At 44.9% G+C, this 13,675-nt stretch overlaps 4 protein-coding genes across 5 annotated transcripts; 2 read left to right on the top strand and 2 right to left on the bottom strand.

The window, feature by feature from the left end:
• Positions 1-35: 35 nt before the first annotated feature.
• Positions 36-2,548, bottom strand: LOC108093783 (WD and tetratricopeptide repeats protein 1). Its single transcript, XM_017194062.2, has 2 exons — positions 1,450-2,548; positions 36-1,393 (listed from the first exon to the last, which is right to left on the bottom strand). The coding sequence occupies exons 1-2, from the start codon at positions 2,198-2,200 to the stop codon at positions 252-254; spliced, it is 1,893 nt and encodes a 630-aa protein (XP_017049551.1). The 5' UTR covers positions 2,201-2,548; the 3' UTR covers positions 36-251.
• Positions 2,549-2,660: 112 nt separating this feature from the next.
• LOC108093785 (ankyrin repeat domain-containing protein 13C) lies at positions 2,661-6,133 on the top strand. The gene has a single exon (XM_017194064.2). It carries the CDS (start codon positions 2,896-2,898, stop codon positions 4,522-4,524), a length of 1,629 nt encoding a protein of 542 aa, XP_017049553.1. The 5' UTR covers positions 2,661-2,895; the 3' UTR covers positions 4,525-6,133.
• Positions 6,134-6,233: 100 nt separating this feature from the next.
• On the top strand, positions 6,234-6,945 carry LOC108093771 (essential MCU regulator, mitochondrial). The gene has a single exon (XM_017194041.2). The coding sequence runs from the start codon at positions 6,350-6,352 to the stop codon at positions 6,641-6,643; it is 294 nt and encodes a 97-aa protein (XP_017049530.1). The 5' UTR covers positions 6,234-6,349; the 3' UTR covers positions 6,644-6,945.
• A 255-nt stretch (positions 6,946-7,200) lies between these two features.
• On the bottom strand, positions 7,201-13,658 carry LOC108093770 (polyadenylate-binding protein). 2 transcript variants are annotated; one of them, XM_017194039.2, is made up of 6 exons: positions 13,479-13,658; positions 12,750-12,934; positions 10,495-10,967; positions 9,410-10,436; positions 9,044-9,351; positions 7,201-8,980 (listed from the first exon to the last, which is right to left on the bottom strand). In XM_017194039.2, exons 2-5 carry the CDS (start codon positions 12,913-12,915, stop codon positions 9,098-9,100), a joined length of 1,920 nt encoding a protein of 639 aa, XP_017049528.1. In that variant the 5' UTR covers positions 12,916-12,934; positions 13,479-13,658; the 3' UTR covers positions 7,201-8,980; positions 9,044-9,097. The 2 variants fall into 2 exon arrangements, with proteins under 2 accessions (XP_017049528.1, XP_017049529.1); XM_017194040.2 differs by lacking the exon at positions 13,479-13,658 and adding an exon at positions 13,008-13,131.
• Between the last annotated feature and the right edge of the window lie 17 nt (positions 13,659-13,675).

The raw sequence follows: 13,675 nt of genomic DNA, 5'->3' as shown, positions 1-13,675 counted from the left end.
AAAGCTTTTCATTGATATTCGAATGAAAAGAATGATACTTTTTTATTTTTCGCATTTATTTTTATAGTCTTTCATAACATACTCATCTTCATAAGCATCGTACTCTGTATACAGTAGTTCGTTTACAAATTAACAAAAATATTATCGCTTAGTTTAATTTACTCTAGTATTTGATATATTGCCGGATTGGATCTCGCTCGCCGCACAATGCAGTGCACTTAGATCTACAGATTCACATTACGCTACAGTTCTTAGTTATTGAAACAGTACGCATTTCGCGTATTCAGTTCGAACGGATCAGTGCGCATCTTTTGCTGATTATCCTCCACGTAGCGCGATACATCCGCCACCAGATTCGGTCGCTCCTCGGCGCTGGGGGCGCACGGCGACCAGATCTTGATGTCGTGGTCGATGCCGCTGGTAGCCAGCATGCAAATGCTTGGATGTGGCTGCACGCAATTGACAATGGCACTGTCCGCCCGATAAACGGCCCGTATCTTGCCCGTATCTCCCTCCCAAATGTACAAATTGCCGTCATCAGAGCCAGCTGCAATGAACTCTCCTTGGCTGCCCAAATAATTTGCCTCCTTGATGTCCGTCGTAATGTTGCAGTGGCCGACATAGCGTTGCATATAGTCCCGAGCCGTGGAACGGAGATCATACTCGGCATCCGCCAGCCGAAGGTAGCGGAAACCATCCTCCATAGGCACTGGCTCCGGTTCAGGTGGCTCGGTGTTTTGCGACTGCCGGCGATTTTCCTTGATGTCCTTGTTTAGCATGAGCACCCCGTGGTTGTTGGCAAAGTCCGGGAAGCGTTGAATCAGCGCCTGAAGACATTTATCCGCATCCTGGGGACGGTGCAGCTCCAGCAATGCCCTGGCTAGTCGAAAATGGGCCTTCACGTAGCCAGGATCCAGACGAAGGGCCTCGTGGCAATCCCTCAAGGCTGCGTATATATCGCCAAACCAGCCGCGGCGCATCAAAGCCGTAGCTCTGTTCAGATACAGAACTTCTCCTTGCGGGTATTTTGCCAAAGCCGCTGAATACGCATCAATAGCGTCCACTAGCTTGCCGTTCTCCAAAAACTCATTGCCCTCTTTTTTATGCATCTCAATGCTAGAGGGCAGCGATCGGCTCTTGTGTGGCGTCTTTACCGGAACTTCCTCCTCCTGGGCGACGGGTGATGTGAAGGCGGGCAGTTCGTAAAAAACTGGAGGCTCGGCATGGTTCAGATCAAAGCGGTAGACGTGCTCGCAGCCCATGTTGACCAGCAGCTCCGTGCCATTGCCATTAAAGGTGAGATAAGTGATGGCCCGCGACTCGTGGACAATGTTTCGACTAATATTCTTCACGATCTGTCCGGGTGCATAGTAGGCCACGCAGGCGGAGAGACCTAAAAGAGATTAGGGTATGAAATAAGATCCAAAATCTTAAACAATAGGTTCCCACCATTGCCATCGGTGGAGGGTAACTTGCGGCGATCGTACACCCGGGCAAATGGATCGTTGGTGCCGACGGCCAGGTACTCTGTTCTGCGGGGATTGATTGCCAGGCACTTGGCTTCCGCCGTGGACTCGACCTGATTGCAGAGGTTTAGGAGCCGGACGCCATTCCCCTCCTCCGGGCGACAGCGATGGGGTTCCCGCATGTCCAGCTGCAGAATACACCCATCCTCGCCGGCCGACCAGAAAACGTGTGGCGAGTCCTGGGCGGTGGCTAGACGCTTGGCCCGCATTAGATGACAATTGCAAGCGAAGAGTGTCTCATTCGAGTGATTGATGTCGTAGACGTAGATGAATTTATCCGCTGCACACGTCGCCACAATGCTGTTGTTGGTCTTGGGCAGGAATTTCACCGAGAACATGTTGCCCAGGTGCTTGGTGCTTATTACATGGACGCGCTTTTTCCGGAACGGATCCCAGATCATCACGCGATAGTCGTCCGATCCGGAGGCCAACCAGAGTCCGTCAGTGGTCCATTCGAGACAATTGACACAACCGTCGTGCCCGGCAAGAAGGGACTCCTGCTCAAGCCTGTCCACGTAAGCCGGGGAGGCCAGGAGCCGCCGGCGTAGCAGCTCGTCCAGCTCATGTCCGTACTGCTGCCTCTGCCAATGCAAGGAGCTGGCGTTCAAGGGCGTCTGCTGGCGCTGATAGCGCGAACTAGAGTACTTTACGCGATACAGTTCATCGCTCGACATTATCTCCGAGTGCTATGGATAGGATTATGACACTTGTTCCCGTTTGTTTTCGTCTCGCTCTCCGTTTAATTCATTTTGCATTCGCTGACTGCCCCCGTTCCGCGCTTCAGCTCCCCTTTGGTCTACCCTCTGGCTGTTGTTGACTTGACACCTGTGCTCGTCGTTGCCAGACTTGCGCACTTGTTGGGAAGCGCAAATTTGAGAAATTAGATTTGTTTTCTTCAGAATTTTAACCAAGTGTCTGAAAGTTGAAGGCTTAAGGAACGCCTGATTTCGTTAAGAGGCCTAATCAGTTTCAGAAGTTACCAAATTCCGTAATGATGGCGTAAATTTGATAAGTATTGCAGAAAAATCTGAATATTATTTCATAGCAGACTTACCACCTACAAAAGCTAGCACTTTTATAGTCACTTACTTGTCGCAATTTTATCTTATCGGTTAACTTTGTAACACAAGTCAGGAATATTGCAAAAATCTTTCCGTTTGTTATTTTATTTAGCCATGGCCATCAATCAAATTTTGGGGTCACCAGGAAATGTGCTGCCAATTATTTCAGAGTCAACAAGAATCAATCGATTGATCGATAGCTTGCCAAACCAAGAGTGTAATTTTTACCCATCGCTAGATAAACTAAAAAAAACCCACAAAATTGATTAATTCCACGGAAGACGCGAAAGGGGCAGAAAATCCGAGACATGTCCAATGAAAAGGAGGACGAGTGCGACAAGCACAAGCAGAAGGCGCCGGAGGCTGACGCCAAGTCGACGTCCAGTGAGGATTCAGATGAGTATCAGTCGGCCGGTGAGGGTGAGGATGGAGAAGGTGACGGTGATTCCCCAGCGGAGCACCCACCGCCGAAAGCCACCACACCAGTCACCTCCACGCCCACAGACAAGGCAGCACCCGCTCCGCCTACGGATGCACCCACGTTCGAGCCCATGGATTATCCAATGCACCAGAGCGTGTTCGAGGACGACATTAAAACGCTGCAGCGCCGTCTCCTTTTGAGCACAGCCCAGTACGAGGTGGGCCGGAAGGACAAGCACGGTAACACACCGCTTCATCTGGCGGTAATGCTCGGCAGGAAGCACGCCGTACGCCTGCTGCTCGCCCAAAACGCCCCAGTGAAGATAAAAAATAACGAAGGCTGGTCCCCGCTATCCGAGGCCATCAGCTACGGCGACCGCCAGACAATCACCCAGGTGCTGCGCATGCTCAAGTTGCAGTCCCGCGAACACATGGAAAGCCGTCGCGAGAAGCTGGTGAACGCACTGCGCCAGATGCAGGACTTTTACATGGAGTTCAAGTGGGACTTTCAGTCCTGGCTGCCGCTAGTCTCGCGCATCCTGCCTTCGGATATTTGCCGGCTATACAAGTCGGGCGCCTCCATTCGTCTAGACACCACCCTCGTGGACTTTAACGACATGCGATGGGAGCGCGGTGACATATCTTTCTTGTTTCGCGGGGAGGCCCCGCCACGGGAATCGTTGGTGCTGCTAGACAACGAGCAGGAGTGCTACCAGCGTCTGCGCTACGAAGAGTCCGACATGGAGGACGAGGTAGATGTACTTATGTCCACCGACATTCTGGCTACCCAGATGTCCACCAAGACGATACAGTTCGCCAGGGCGCAGCGCGGCTGGATATTCCGCGCGAATCGCAAAGAATTGATTGGCGGGCAGTATCAGTGCGAGATCTACACCATTCAGGGTTTGATCCTAAAGCAGCGCAAAAGGCGCGAACACCTGTCGCACGAGGATTTGCAAAAGAACCGCGCCATTGTCGAGACAATCACCAAGGGTGGCAGTCAGCAGCCGGATGCCAGGCGCTCCAGCCTTGGGAGCCAGCACACGGCCACGCCACCCGAAACCAACACGCCGACAGCTCCCAATGGGATCACACTGCCGGAACTGCCGCGTCGCAGTTCGCTGCAGGCTCCTCCGGCCACCACAGTGACCTGGAGACAGTACATTGACGCGGAGGTGGGCAAGTGCCCGCAATTGGGCAGGACGCCCGTGCACAAGCAGTCTAACAAGACGCTTCGCGCAACGGTAGCGATGAGCAAGGACTTCCCCCTTAGCGTGGACATGCTGCTAGACGTTCTGGAAGTCGTGGCACCCCTCAAACACATCAACAAGCTACGTGAGTTCGTCACACTCAAGCTGCCTTCTGGCTTTCCGGTCAAGATTGAGATACCTGTACTGCACACGGTCACCGCCAAGGTGACGTTCCAGAAGTTTGAGTTCCGCGACAACATCCCCGCGAAGATGTTCGAGGTGCCGTCGCACTACTGGGAGGATGTGCGTCGCTTTCAGGACTTATGACCAGGCGAGGGTGAAGCCGCGCCAAAGGCCAAAGCAGCAGCCGCCGGATCGACCGAAGCCGCGACTGGCATCCGTGTCGATTTGAATCGCAATGCGTCGCCGCCCTCTATTGCGGAGTTTGATTAGGGTGCATCCGCGGCGGCGCCAGTCCCTTGTCCTGCCTGCCCCAGACTTCGTGTCGTGTTTTTTGAGCTCTCCAGCGATAACCGGACGATACCGCTCATAGGGGCCCCGTGTTTATGTATGTATGCTTAAGAGGAAACCACCCACACACAAAAATTGCAATTTTCATTAGAGGAATCTATTTATTGGCAAACCAAATTGAACTTTTCTTTTGCTTTTGGTGGCAAAGTAGTTCAAATTTCAATGTGAAGCTCTGAAAATTGCAATTTTACACTTACGTTTTGTTATGTAATGTATTTGTTTATAATAAGCTCTGTTTCTAAGGGGTATTTCTTCGTTGTATTTATTGTTAGAAGCGACAACATTCTGCCCAGGCTCGAAACTTTTTCATAACCCCAGAGTGAATCACTTCTGAGTAAGTGGTGTTATGATATGCCCGCCCTATGGGGAGGGGTCTAAAAACAGCTGCACTATCGGCTAGAAACCAGAAAGTTCTATTCCCCAAATTGCCTTTCCTATCTCGTGCTAATCGTGTTGGTAAAAAGGTAAAAGAAAATGTCCAATCGAAAGAAACGCCGGCATATAGCCACGATCCCTCCTACATAATCAAAAGGCAGTTAGTGATCGATCAGAAGTTTGCGCACAGATCGTGTCACATGCCACTTATCATTTTATTTATGTCTACATCCCTTTCCGTGATTAGTGCAATTTCATACCTATAGTTTAAGGTAAACTAAGGAAGGCGAAAGTTTATTTTCGCCCCTTTTTAAAGAGTCTGCATACCCGCTGGAAGAGCGTATATCCAACATACGCTATTCTTTTTATACTTAGGCTACGAGTACAAGAAAATGGTCCGCAAAACAATTTCCAACATTTTTTCATAATAGTCTCAAGTATTTCGAAGTGCGCAAAAATAAAAACCGCTTCACAAATCAATTATAAATAAATATTTATGCATATACCTATGTATTTATGTAGTTACATTTTAGCCAATCATTTAAACCGTAAAATGCGTCTGTACTTGTATTGTATTTGTTAATTATCAAAAGCGGCTAGCGCCGAATCAGTTTCGGTTCGCCCTGCTTTGCTGTGATTTTGCCCTTATAACCACAATTGTTTGCCTACTGCAGAATATGACTAAGCGCTATGTATTTATTTAAAACTGCCATTGTTTATTTTTTCCGGCACAAGTTCTGTTCTTTTATAGAATTCCACCACATAAGTAAAGTCCATGCTATAATCAAAGAAAAACGTTTTAAAACATTTAATAAACTGTAATTCTAAATCCAAACACATCCACAACAAAAAGTCGCATATAAACAAATTCGGTATATTTTACTAGTTAAGGGCAATCGATTGAAATACATATATATTTATATTTATACGTGGCCACCCTGATTGTAACTGAACCGAAACTTTGTATAAGCTCTAAAAAATAAATATATACACACATCCGCAAGCTGTAAAATGTGCAACCCAAGTGAAATTACTTTTTTATAAATGGGAGGGAGAATGGATTTCAAATGGCGCGCTCTTTCCGGAATTTGCCACACTGACTTGCGTGGGTGGACGCTAAATCGGTCGTTTGCCAACACTTTTCTGGTCTGAATCAGCTGCTTCACTCACAAAAAAGAGAATTTACGCACAAATTTAGAAACATTCATATTAAAAATCAAGATTCGATATATACTAGACCTACAAAATGGTTGTCTCACGGCTCGCCTTTCCGATTAACCTGGCCTTGCGCCAGGTTTCTCGTAGGATGGCTGAAAACCCCGGAAATCTTAAAATCCTGCAGCGCCACATGTCTAGCGTGTACTTCCGCAGCGGAGCCATTAAGCCGAAGCCCGAGGAGATGCCCTTCGGCCTGCTGGCCATCTTCTGCGCCGTCATCCCCGGACTATTTGTGGGTGCTACCATTAGCAAGAACGTAGCCAATTTCCTGGAAGAGAACGACCTTTTCGTGCCCGCCGATGATGACGATGACGAGGACTAAGCTTCAAAAACTCTGGCAATCTTCATGTGGGATTATCTCCTAGTCAGGATGAATGCCTTGGCTTGGAGTCGTTGCCCCACGCATAAGAACCCAGCGCTCGGCCAAAAATTTATTCATCTATTACCCTTTCTTTGCTATATAAATCTACTTTTAAGATCCAACAATTTTGGCATTTTATATGTTTATGTGTATTTTCATGACCCGCTTTGATATTCTTGACCTAATAATTAGCCAATGTTAACTTTAATCGACAGATTCACGAATGTTACTAGAATTAATAAAATTGAATCGATTATGCTTAATACTTGACTTTTAATTACATAAGCCTCATACACTGGAGATTTATACATACATACTACACAATGTATGTATAGTAGGAAAAAGAAAATAATAGCGGATCCCTTTTAATGGTTGTAAAACATATGGTTGAGACTGTGATGAAACCGAAACAGGAGAAAAGTCGTTTCCTTATCGACTTTACATCTTAAAACAAAATACAACCATTACTGTAGACAATCCTGTTTTCATTAACCCACCCCAAAAATAAAAGACTGTTGTTTTGCCGAAGTGGAATTTATTGTAATTAAATTTGTTGGGGTGTACAAAGGTTTTTTTTTACGGTTTTTCTGCATTACAATTCATTCAAATGGTTTTAATTGCTGGGTTTTGCTTCAAAGATGCGCAATCAAATTTCAACAATCCTATTTTTTTAATCATACAAATTATGTTTTATATCGCGTTAATATATAAGTATACATATATATGTCTGCTATATATAGAAGTGTGTTGACTTGCGTATATTTTGTGAAAAGTAAAAGGTTTCTTCGCTCAATTTGGATTTGCTTTTAGTTTTTAATAAATCTCGCGCAATCTTCCTTGAACATTCCAATTCGGGTTTTGGTTATGTTTTCTTTTTTTTCATTCATTAAATTTATTGCATATAAATTGTTTTGTGTTTTTCAATTTTTTCAAAGATTTTTGCATGGTTTTTATTTCTTTTTAGTTTTCAATTTGTTTAATAAAAAAATATGAATTTCACTGCCCCGGGCGGCAATTCTTACTTCCGCTTGCCTTTCTTTAATATATTTAATTATGTATGGTGTAAAAACATTATTTACTGGTAATATTATGGATTCTCTTTGTAACAAAAGTCGGAACGCAAATAAAATCGCGGCGTTGTTTGCTTTACGAGCCCTCTTTAAATATATATATATATTTTTGCAAATTGTAATAAATGTATGTATTTATGTTTATTTTTACTTCCATTCTTTTAGATAATAGTTATCATAAAAGTCCTGCTTGCAATTTTTCGCCCTGGGGTTTCATCGCCCTTTTTCATCAGTATGCTTTTCATAAGTTTTTTCACGCTTTAGCGCTTTTATGTTTTTTCTTGTGTTTGTTTGTATTTCTCATATATGTTGTTCTTGTTTAATATGTGTGTGTGTTTATATATATATTTTTTTTTTTTTTTTGCTGTTTTTACATAGGTTTTTCAATTTTTTTGTAGTTTTTTCTTTTGTTTTGTTTTCATTTTTTCAACATATTTCCTCAGCTGTTGGTTTTCTGTATTTTCTTTCTTTTTTCAAAGTAGCAAAAACTTGACTCTCATATTCTTGCGGTTTTCTTTTTTCCTTTCTCTTCTGTTCTGCACAGTTTGCATTACATTTTTTCGTTATTTTAACTTTTTTGCAATTTTTTTTTTATTTTCTTTGCTTTTTTAAAAGTGTATGGTTGTCGCGTTTCTTTTTTCTAAACAAAGCTTTCTTGAAAATTGAATTTGAGAAAAGGGAATTAAAAAAATTACATTACGCTTTCCGGTGTTGTTGTTTGAAAGTGAGGGAGAAAAATGTGTACAAAACTCAATTTGTTTTTAAGTCTAGAAACTTTTCGTTTGTTGAAAAACAATTTCAATTGGTGCAAACAGCTTTCGACATCTTTGCTTTATCTTTTTATTTTGCAGTGTTTTTTTTTTCTTCATACGCATACAAAATAATATTGATTTAGGTAAAGCAATAACAAAAATGGTTTTTCAATTCACATTTTTTCCATTTTTTTTCATTTAAGTGGTTTATGTATAAAAAGAATTCTTGAATCTATTGGCAGAATTGCTTTTTCGTGACTATCGTCTTTTTGCTTCGTGTACTTGCTTAAATGCGTTCGAAATTAAATGATTGAAATTGTTTTTCCTGATGTTTCTGAGTTTAAAAATGAAAAAAGCCAGAGATTTTAACGCTTTGTTCTTCTGTGTTTAATGTGTGTCCTTTTTGGGGTTCCTTGTATGCCCTAAGCACCAGTGAATGCGAATTGTTGTTAATGAATTGAAAGTTAAGAGGAAAGCTGAAAGACAAAAACAATTCTAAATGAGATAAAGTTGTATTTTAGGACCTCTTTATCACTTACTTTTTGGGTGTCGAGTGTTCTTGTAAAATTTTCATCCGCTTGAACTGTTCGAGCTTAGTTAGCGGGCTCAGAGACGCGGTGCACCTGGAGTACTGCCACCGCCTCTTCCACCTTAGCCTTGAGGGCCTCCTGATCCTCAATCATGTGCAACAGCTCGGAGTTCTCGATCTCCAGCAACATGCCAGTGATCTTGCCGGCCAGAGCGGCGTGCATGCGCTCAATCATCGGGTACAGACGCTCGCCGAGGATCTGTTTCTGCTCCTGCGGCTTGGCGTTGGCCAACAGCGAGGCAATGAGCTTCTCAGAATCTGCAATCAAAACAGGATAAGAAAAAGATCCTAAATGAGTGACGAGCTTAAAACTTACTCTTTCCTTGCAACTGTTGTGGCATCGGCTGAGTCTGCTGCAACTGCGGCACTGGGGGATTGCGCATGTTGGCTGTGTACTTGTAATTGGAAGCACGCTGCTGGGCACCACCAGGGATCTGGGCTCCGGGAATCTGCATTGGTGGGGCAGCTGTCTGCTGGCCAGTGATGGCGCGCGCTCCGGTGTTGCGCATGTTGTTAGCCGCGGCAGCAGCGGCGGCGTGCGTGCCCTGCACCTGCTGGGTCTGGGCACCGCGTGCTCCGGCAGCAGCCGAACGGAACTGTGCTGGCACCGCTCCGGCTGTGCCTTGGAAGCCACCAGCAGCGGCGGCGGCAGCGCCGGCCTGCACGCTCTGCACCGTGGCGGCGGGACGTACCTGGGACGCCCAGCGCGGTGTGTTCCTCATCTGGGCAGGCATCTGGTGGCCGAAGAAGCGCTGACTTGGTGGTATGGTCGGCACAAAGTAGCCACCTGCCGTGTTGGGCTGGAAGATCTGTCCCAGATGCTGCTGCATGCGCATGCCGGTCATGTGCCGCATATACTGAGAGGCGAGGTGAGCCTTGCGCACCTCCTTTCTCTGGGCCAAAGCCACGTACAAGGGCTTGCTGCCGAAGACGCGTCCGTTCAGTTCGGTCACCGCGCAGGTGGCCTCGTTTGCCGAATCGAAGCAAACGAAGCCAAATCCCTTGGAGCGACCCTCCTCATCAGTCATGACCTTGGCCGACGTGATGGTGCCGAACAAGGAGAACTCGTTGCGCAGGCGATCGTCGTCGATTGTATCGTCGAGATTCTTCACGTACAAGTTGACGCCGAACTCTGTCTCGTGGCGCTTCTTCTTTAGCTCCTCAAACTTGCGCTTCAGCTCCTGCTGGCGCTCGGCCTTCTTTTGGGCTCGGGCCACATAAAGGGATTTTCCTTCGCCCATGTCTTTGCCATTAAGGGCCTGGACGGCCGCTTCAGCAGCCGCTGTGGTTTCAAAGGCAACAAATCCGAAGCCCTTGCTCTTTCCATCCTCCTTGGACATGACCTAAAGCCGAAGATTTTGTTAGCACTGTCAACTGACTACCCCATGCTGTACTATTTACCTTGTAGCTCGTGATCTTGCCGAAGGGCTCAAAGAATTCCTTAAGCTTTTCGTCGTCGAACTCCTCGGTGAAGTTCTTCACGTACACATTTGTGAAGAGCTTGGCCTTCTCGCCCAGCTCCTTCTCGCGCTCCTTGCGTGGAATGAACTTGCCCACGTAGACCTTCTTGCCGTTCAACAACATGCCGTTGACCTTTTCGATCGAAGTGTTAGCGGCCTCCTCAGTCTCGAAGTGAACAAAGCCATAGCCCTTGGAGTTGCCCTTCTCATCGGTAGCGACCTTGCAACTAAGGATGTTGCCGAAGGCGGAGAAAGTGTCGTAGATTGCCTTGTTGTCGATGGTCTTATCCAGGTTCTTGATAAACACGTTGCCAACGCCAGAACGGCGCAGCGAAGGATCACGCTGGGACCACATGATGCGAATTGGCTTGTTGCGAACCAGGTCGAAGTTCATGGTGTCCAAAGCACGCTCAGCTGCAAAAGAAAAAATATTTTTGTCACTTCTGGTTTGGCGTTGGTCAAATGAAAATGATAACGACCCGTTGGTGTTATTGTGACTCTTCAACTTCTGCACTGGCTATGAACAATAATGAGCCTAGTGCATGGTAAGTCAAGTCTGGTCTTTTTTTTTGGCAACTGTGAATCTTAGTCGTGTCAAAAAAGGGCTAAATTGACCAACCAATGGGTAGTAGTTGCTAAGTTTCCAATTTCAAACTTATTAAGAAATATACCTATGCAAATGTTTGGGAAACTTTGAATATATCAAACTATATCATACTAATAAACTACATATTTACTAATAAACGATGTAATCTTGTATTGCTTCTACTTCTGCGGATGGTATGCGCCACTCATCAACATGGTAAGTTGCAAGTTTTTATAGCAACTATGAATCTTAGTCGTATTAAAAGGGGAGTTTTAAATCAACCAATGGGTAGTAGTTGCTAAAATATACTAAAACTTATAGAATAACAGATAAGACTGTTATGCTTCTACTTCTGCAGATGGCATGTGGAAACCATCAGCATGGTAAGTTACATATTTTATTCTGGCAACATTGAATCTTAGTCGTGTCAAAAAAGAATAATTTGACCAACCAATGGGTAGGAGTTGCGGGAAAAATATAAAATAAAAAGTATTTGATAGATAAATTTAAGGCTGCTGACACAGGGTCATGTAAAAAAAAAAAACATTGTCAACAAAACGGGTAGCTTCACTCCAACCTCAAAAAATGCACAGTTCAGTAAACTTTGCGGAACGCTGGAATGCGATAGGCTTTCACACGCAGCGCAATCATCGGGCACCAGCTTTATGCCATTGTACGCTTAATTCAATAAAGAAATGTAAGCAAACAACGAAAGACGAAGAAGCAGCAACTATGCGCAGTGAAAGTTTGTTTTCGTTATTGTAAAAACAAGATTTTAATAGGTGAAAGAGAGGCAGAAAAGCGGTTCACTGACATGTCAAGAATTTGGAAGTGTTAATGAATGGAATGTGAAGAGCACCGACTTGTGAAAGTGAAAGCAAAACAAAGGTAAGAGACAATAAAAAGTGGGCATGCGGAAATTTATTTAATGGAATATAACCTAAAATAGATGAAGGCCAGAAATAAGAAATGGCCCAAACAATAAACACATGTTTATGGAAGAGACGCACGCACACAAATGTCCGCGTAAGCGTATGCGTCTATGTGCAAAGTCGCCGCCTGGAAACAACGCAAAATATACATAAATAAAACCGAAACAATGAAGATTCAGCAAAACTAATGGGCGGGGCTGCGATAAGCTGTCCGGGCAGTATAGCACCATATTCCACAATATTCCATCATAATTGCAATTTTCTGCGCAATCGAGATGGAAATTTCTAGGCGAATGGTTGATGAGTGGCACAAGCCAGCTGTTTTACCCCCTTTTATCACCGTACTTCCCCTATTTCAACGAGCAGTAACTGGTATAAATATATATATATATATATATAAATAAATACGAGAGTGTATGTGTGCATGAGATTAACGTAAGCAGTGCACGGTGGAGCGAGTTATGAAATGCTTGGAAGCCGTTTATCTGGTCCTCTTAAAAAAGTCATACTTCATCGAGTCCAGTTTTGATGGCCATTTTTCCCCCACTGTAGGCACACACACACACACAGATCGGCATGCGCTTGTGTGAGTGCAAAAACTGCACACGTGTTTTCTTTGTTTCGCGCGGAAGGGGCTACTTTTGTTACATATTACACTGAATATTAAGGATTACTCACCATCGGCTGGCTGCTGGAAGTTCACGTAGGCATAACCCAACGAGCGACGGGTCATAACGTCGCGGCAGACACGAATGGAGAGCACTGGACCAGCAGTCGAGAACTTCTCAAAAAGTCCCGATTCGTTGACATCGGGCTGCAGATCACCGACGTATAGAGAAGCCATATTTGGTGACCAGGTCTACCTGCAATGTTGAACAGTTAAATTCGTTTTTTTTTTTCACAAGAAATTTGATTATTTTTTTCATCTTTACGGACCGGATGGATTCGGCCAGGCAGGCGGTGAAATAGAAAGAAAAAAAGCGGCGTGGCTTTTGCTCTTCTATTCGTCTCTCAGTCTGTCTAGGTGGCAGCTCTGGCGCATGTGACAGTCGGTCTACATGGCAACGCTGCATGTGCTTTGTTGTTGCCGTTCTCGCTCTCTCCCCCCTTCTTTGTCACGCATACGCTCGTGTAGGAAAATTCCACACATACACACAGACAGAAAGGTAGACACGCTTCTGCCTGCCCAAATTTTTGCCATTTCCTGAACTTCCGCAAAAATATTCTCTCTAGACCCCTGTCCAGGACTCCGGGATAATAAATCCACGTTTCCAGCCGCCATTTTTAAACGACTGTCGACCACAAACGCGACACATTCCGCAGGGAAAATGTCCCCGTTCGCTTTGTCTTGCGTCGCGCCCTCTTGCTCACCCATGAACCAATTTAGTTGTTTGGCACTTTACTTACTTTTCACACACTTGCTCGAATTTTTGCTACTTTTTACAATTTTTTTTTGTTTCGTTTTTTGTGTTTTAATATTTTTTTTTATTTTTTATATATTTTTCTTCACAAAAATATGTGATAAGCCGTGTGCTGAAAGCGAATCCACGACCGCTCACGAAAACGGACTCCACACGAATCGGCGTTGCCATATGGCGAAATGG

This window comes from Drosophila ficusphila, unplaced genomic scaffold, assembly GCF_018152265.1.
Source record: "Drosophila ficusphila isolate 14025-0441.05 unplaced genomic scaffold, ASM1815226v1 contig_414, whole genome shotgun sequence".
In the NCBI taxonomy this organism is placed as follows: domain Eukaryota; kingdom Metazoa; phylum Arthropoda; class Insecta; order Diptera; family Drosophilidae; genus Drosophila; species Drosophila ficusphila.
This window is presented reverse-complemented; position numbering and strand designations above follow the sequence as displayed.

Excerpts from the sequence above, each read along its gene's own strand:
- LOC108093785 (XM_017194064.2), top strand. The coding sequence starts at position 2,896 with ATGTCCAATGAAAAGGAGGACGAGTGCGACAAGCACAAGCAGAAGGCG.
- LOC108093771 (XM_017194041.2), top strand. The coding sequence starts at position 6,350 with ATGGTTGTCTCACGGCTCGCCTTTCCGATTAACCTGGCCTTGCGCCAG.
- LOC108093783 (XM_017194062.2), bottom strand. The coding sequence starts at position 2,200 with ATGTCGAGCGATGAACTGTATCGCGTAAAGTACTCTAGTTCGCGCTAT. Across the intron at positions 1,394-1,449 it reads ACCCTCCACCGATGGCAATG|GTCTCTCCGCCTGCGTGGCC; the intron begins GTGGGAACCTAT and ends AATCTCTTTTAG.
- LOC108093770 (XM_017194039.2), bottom strand. The coding sequence starts at position 12,915 with ATGGCTTCTCTATACGTCGGTGATCTGCAGCCCGATGTCAACGAATCG. Across the intron at positions 10,437-10,494 it reads GCAAGATCACGAGCTACAAG|GTCATGTCCAAGGAGGATGG; the intron begins GTAAATAGTACA and ends CTTCGGCTTTAG. Across the intron at positions 9,352-9,409 it reads ACAACAGTTGCAAGGAAAGA|ATTCTGAGAAGCTCATTGCC; the intron begins GTAAGTTTTAAG and ends TTTTGATTGCAG.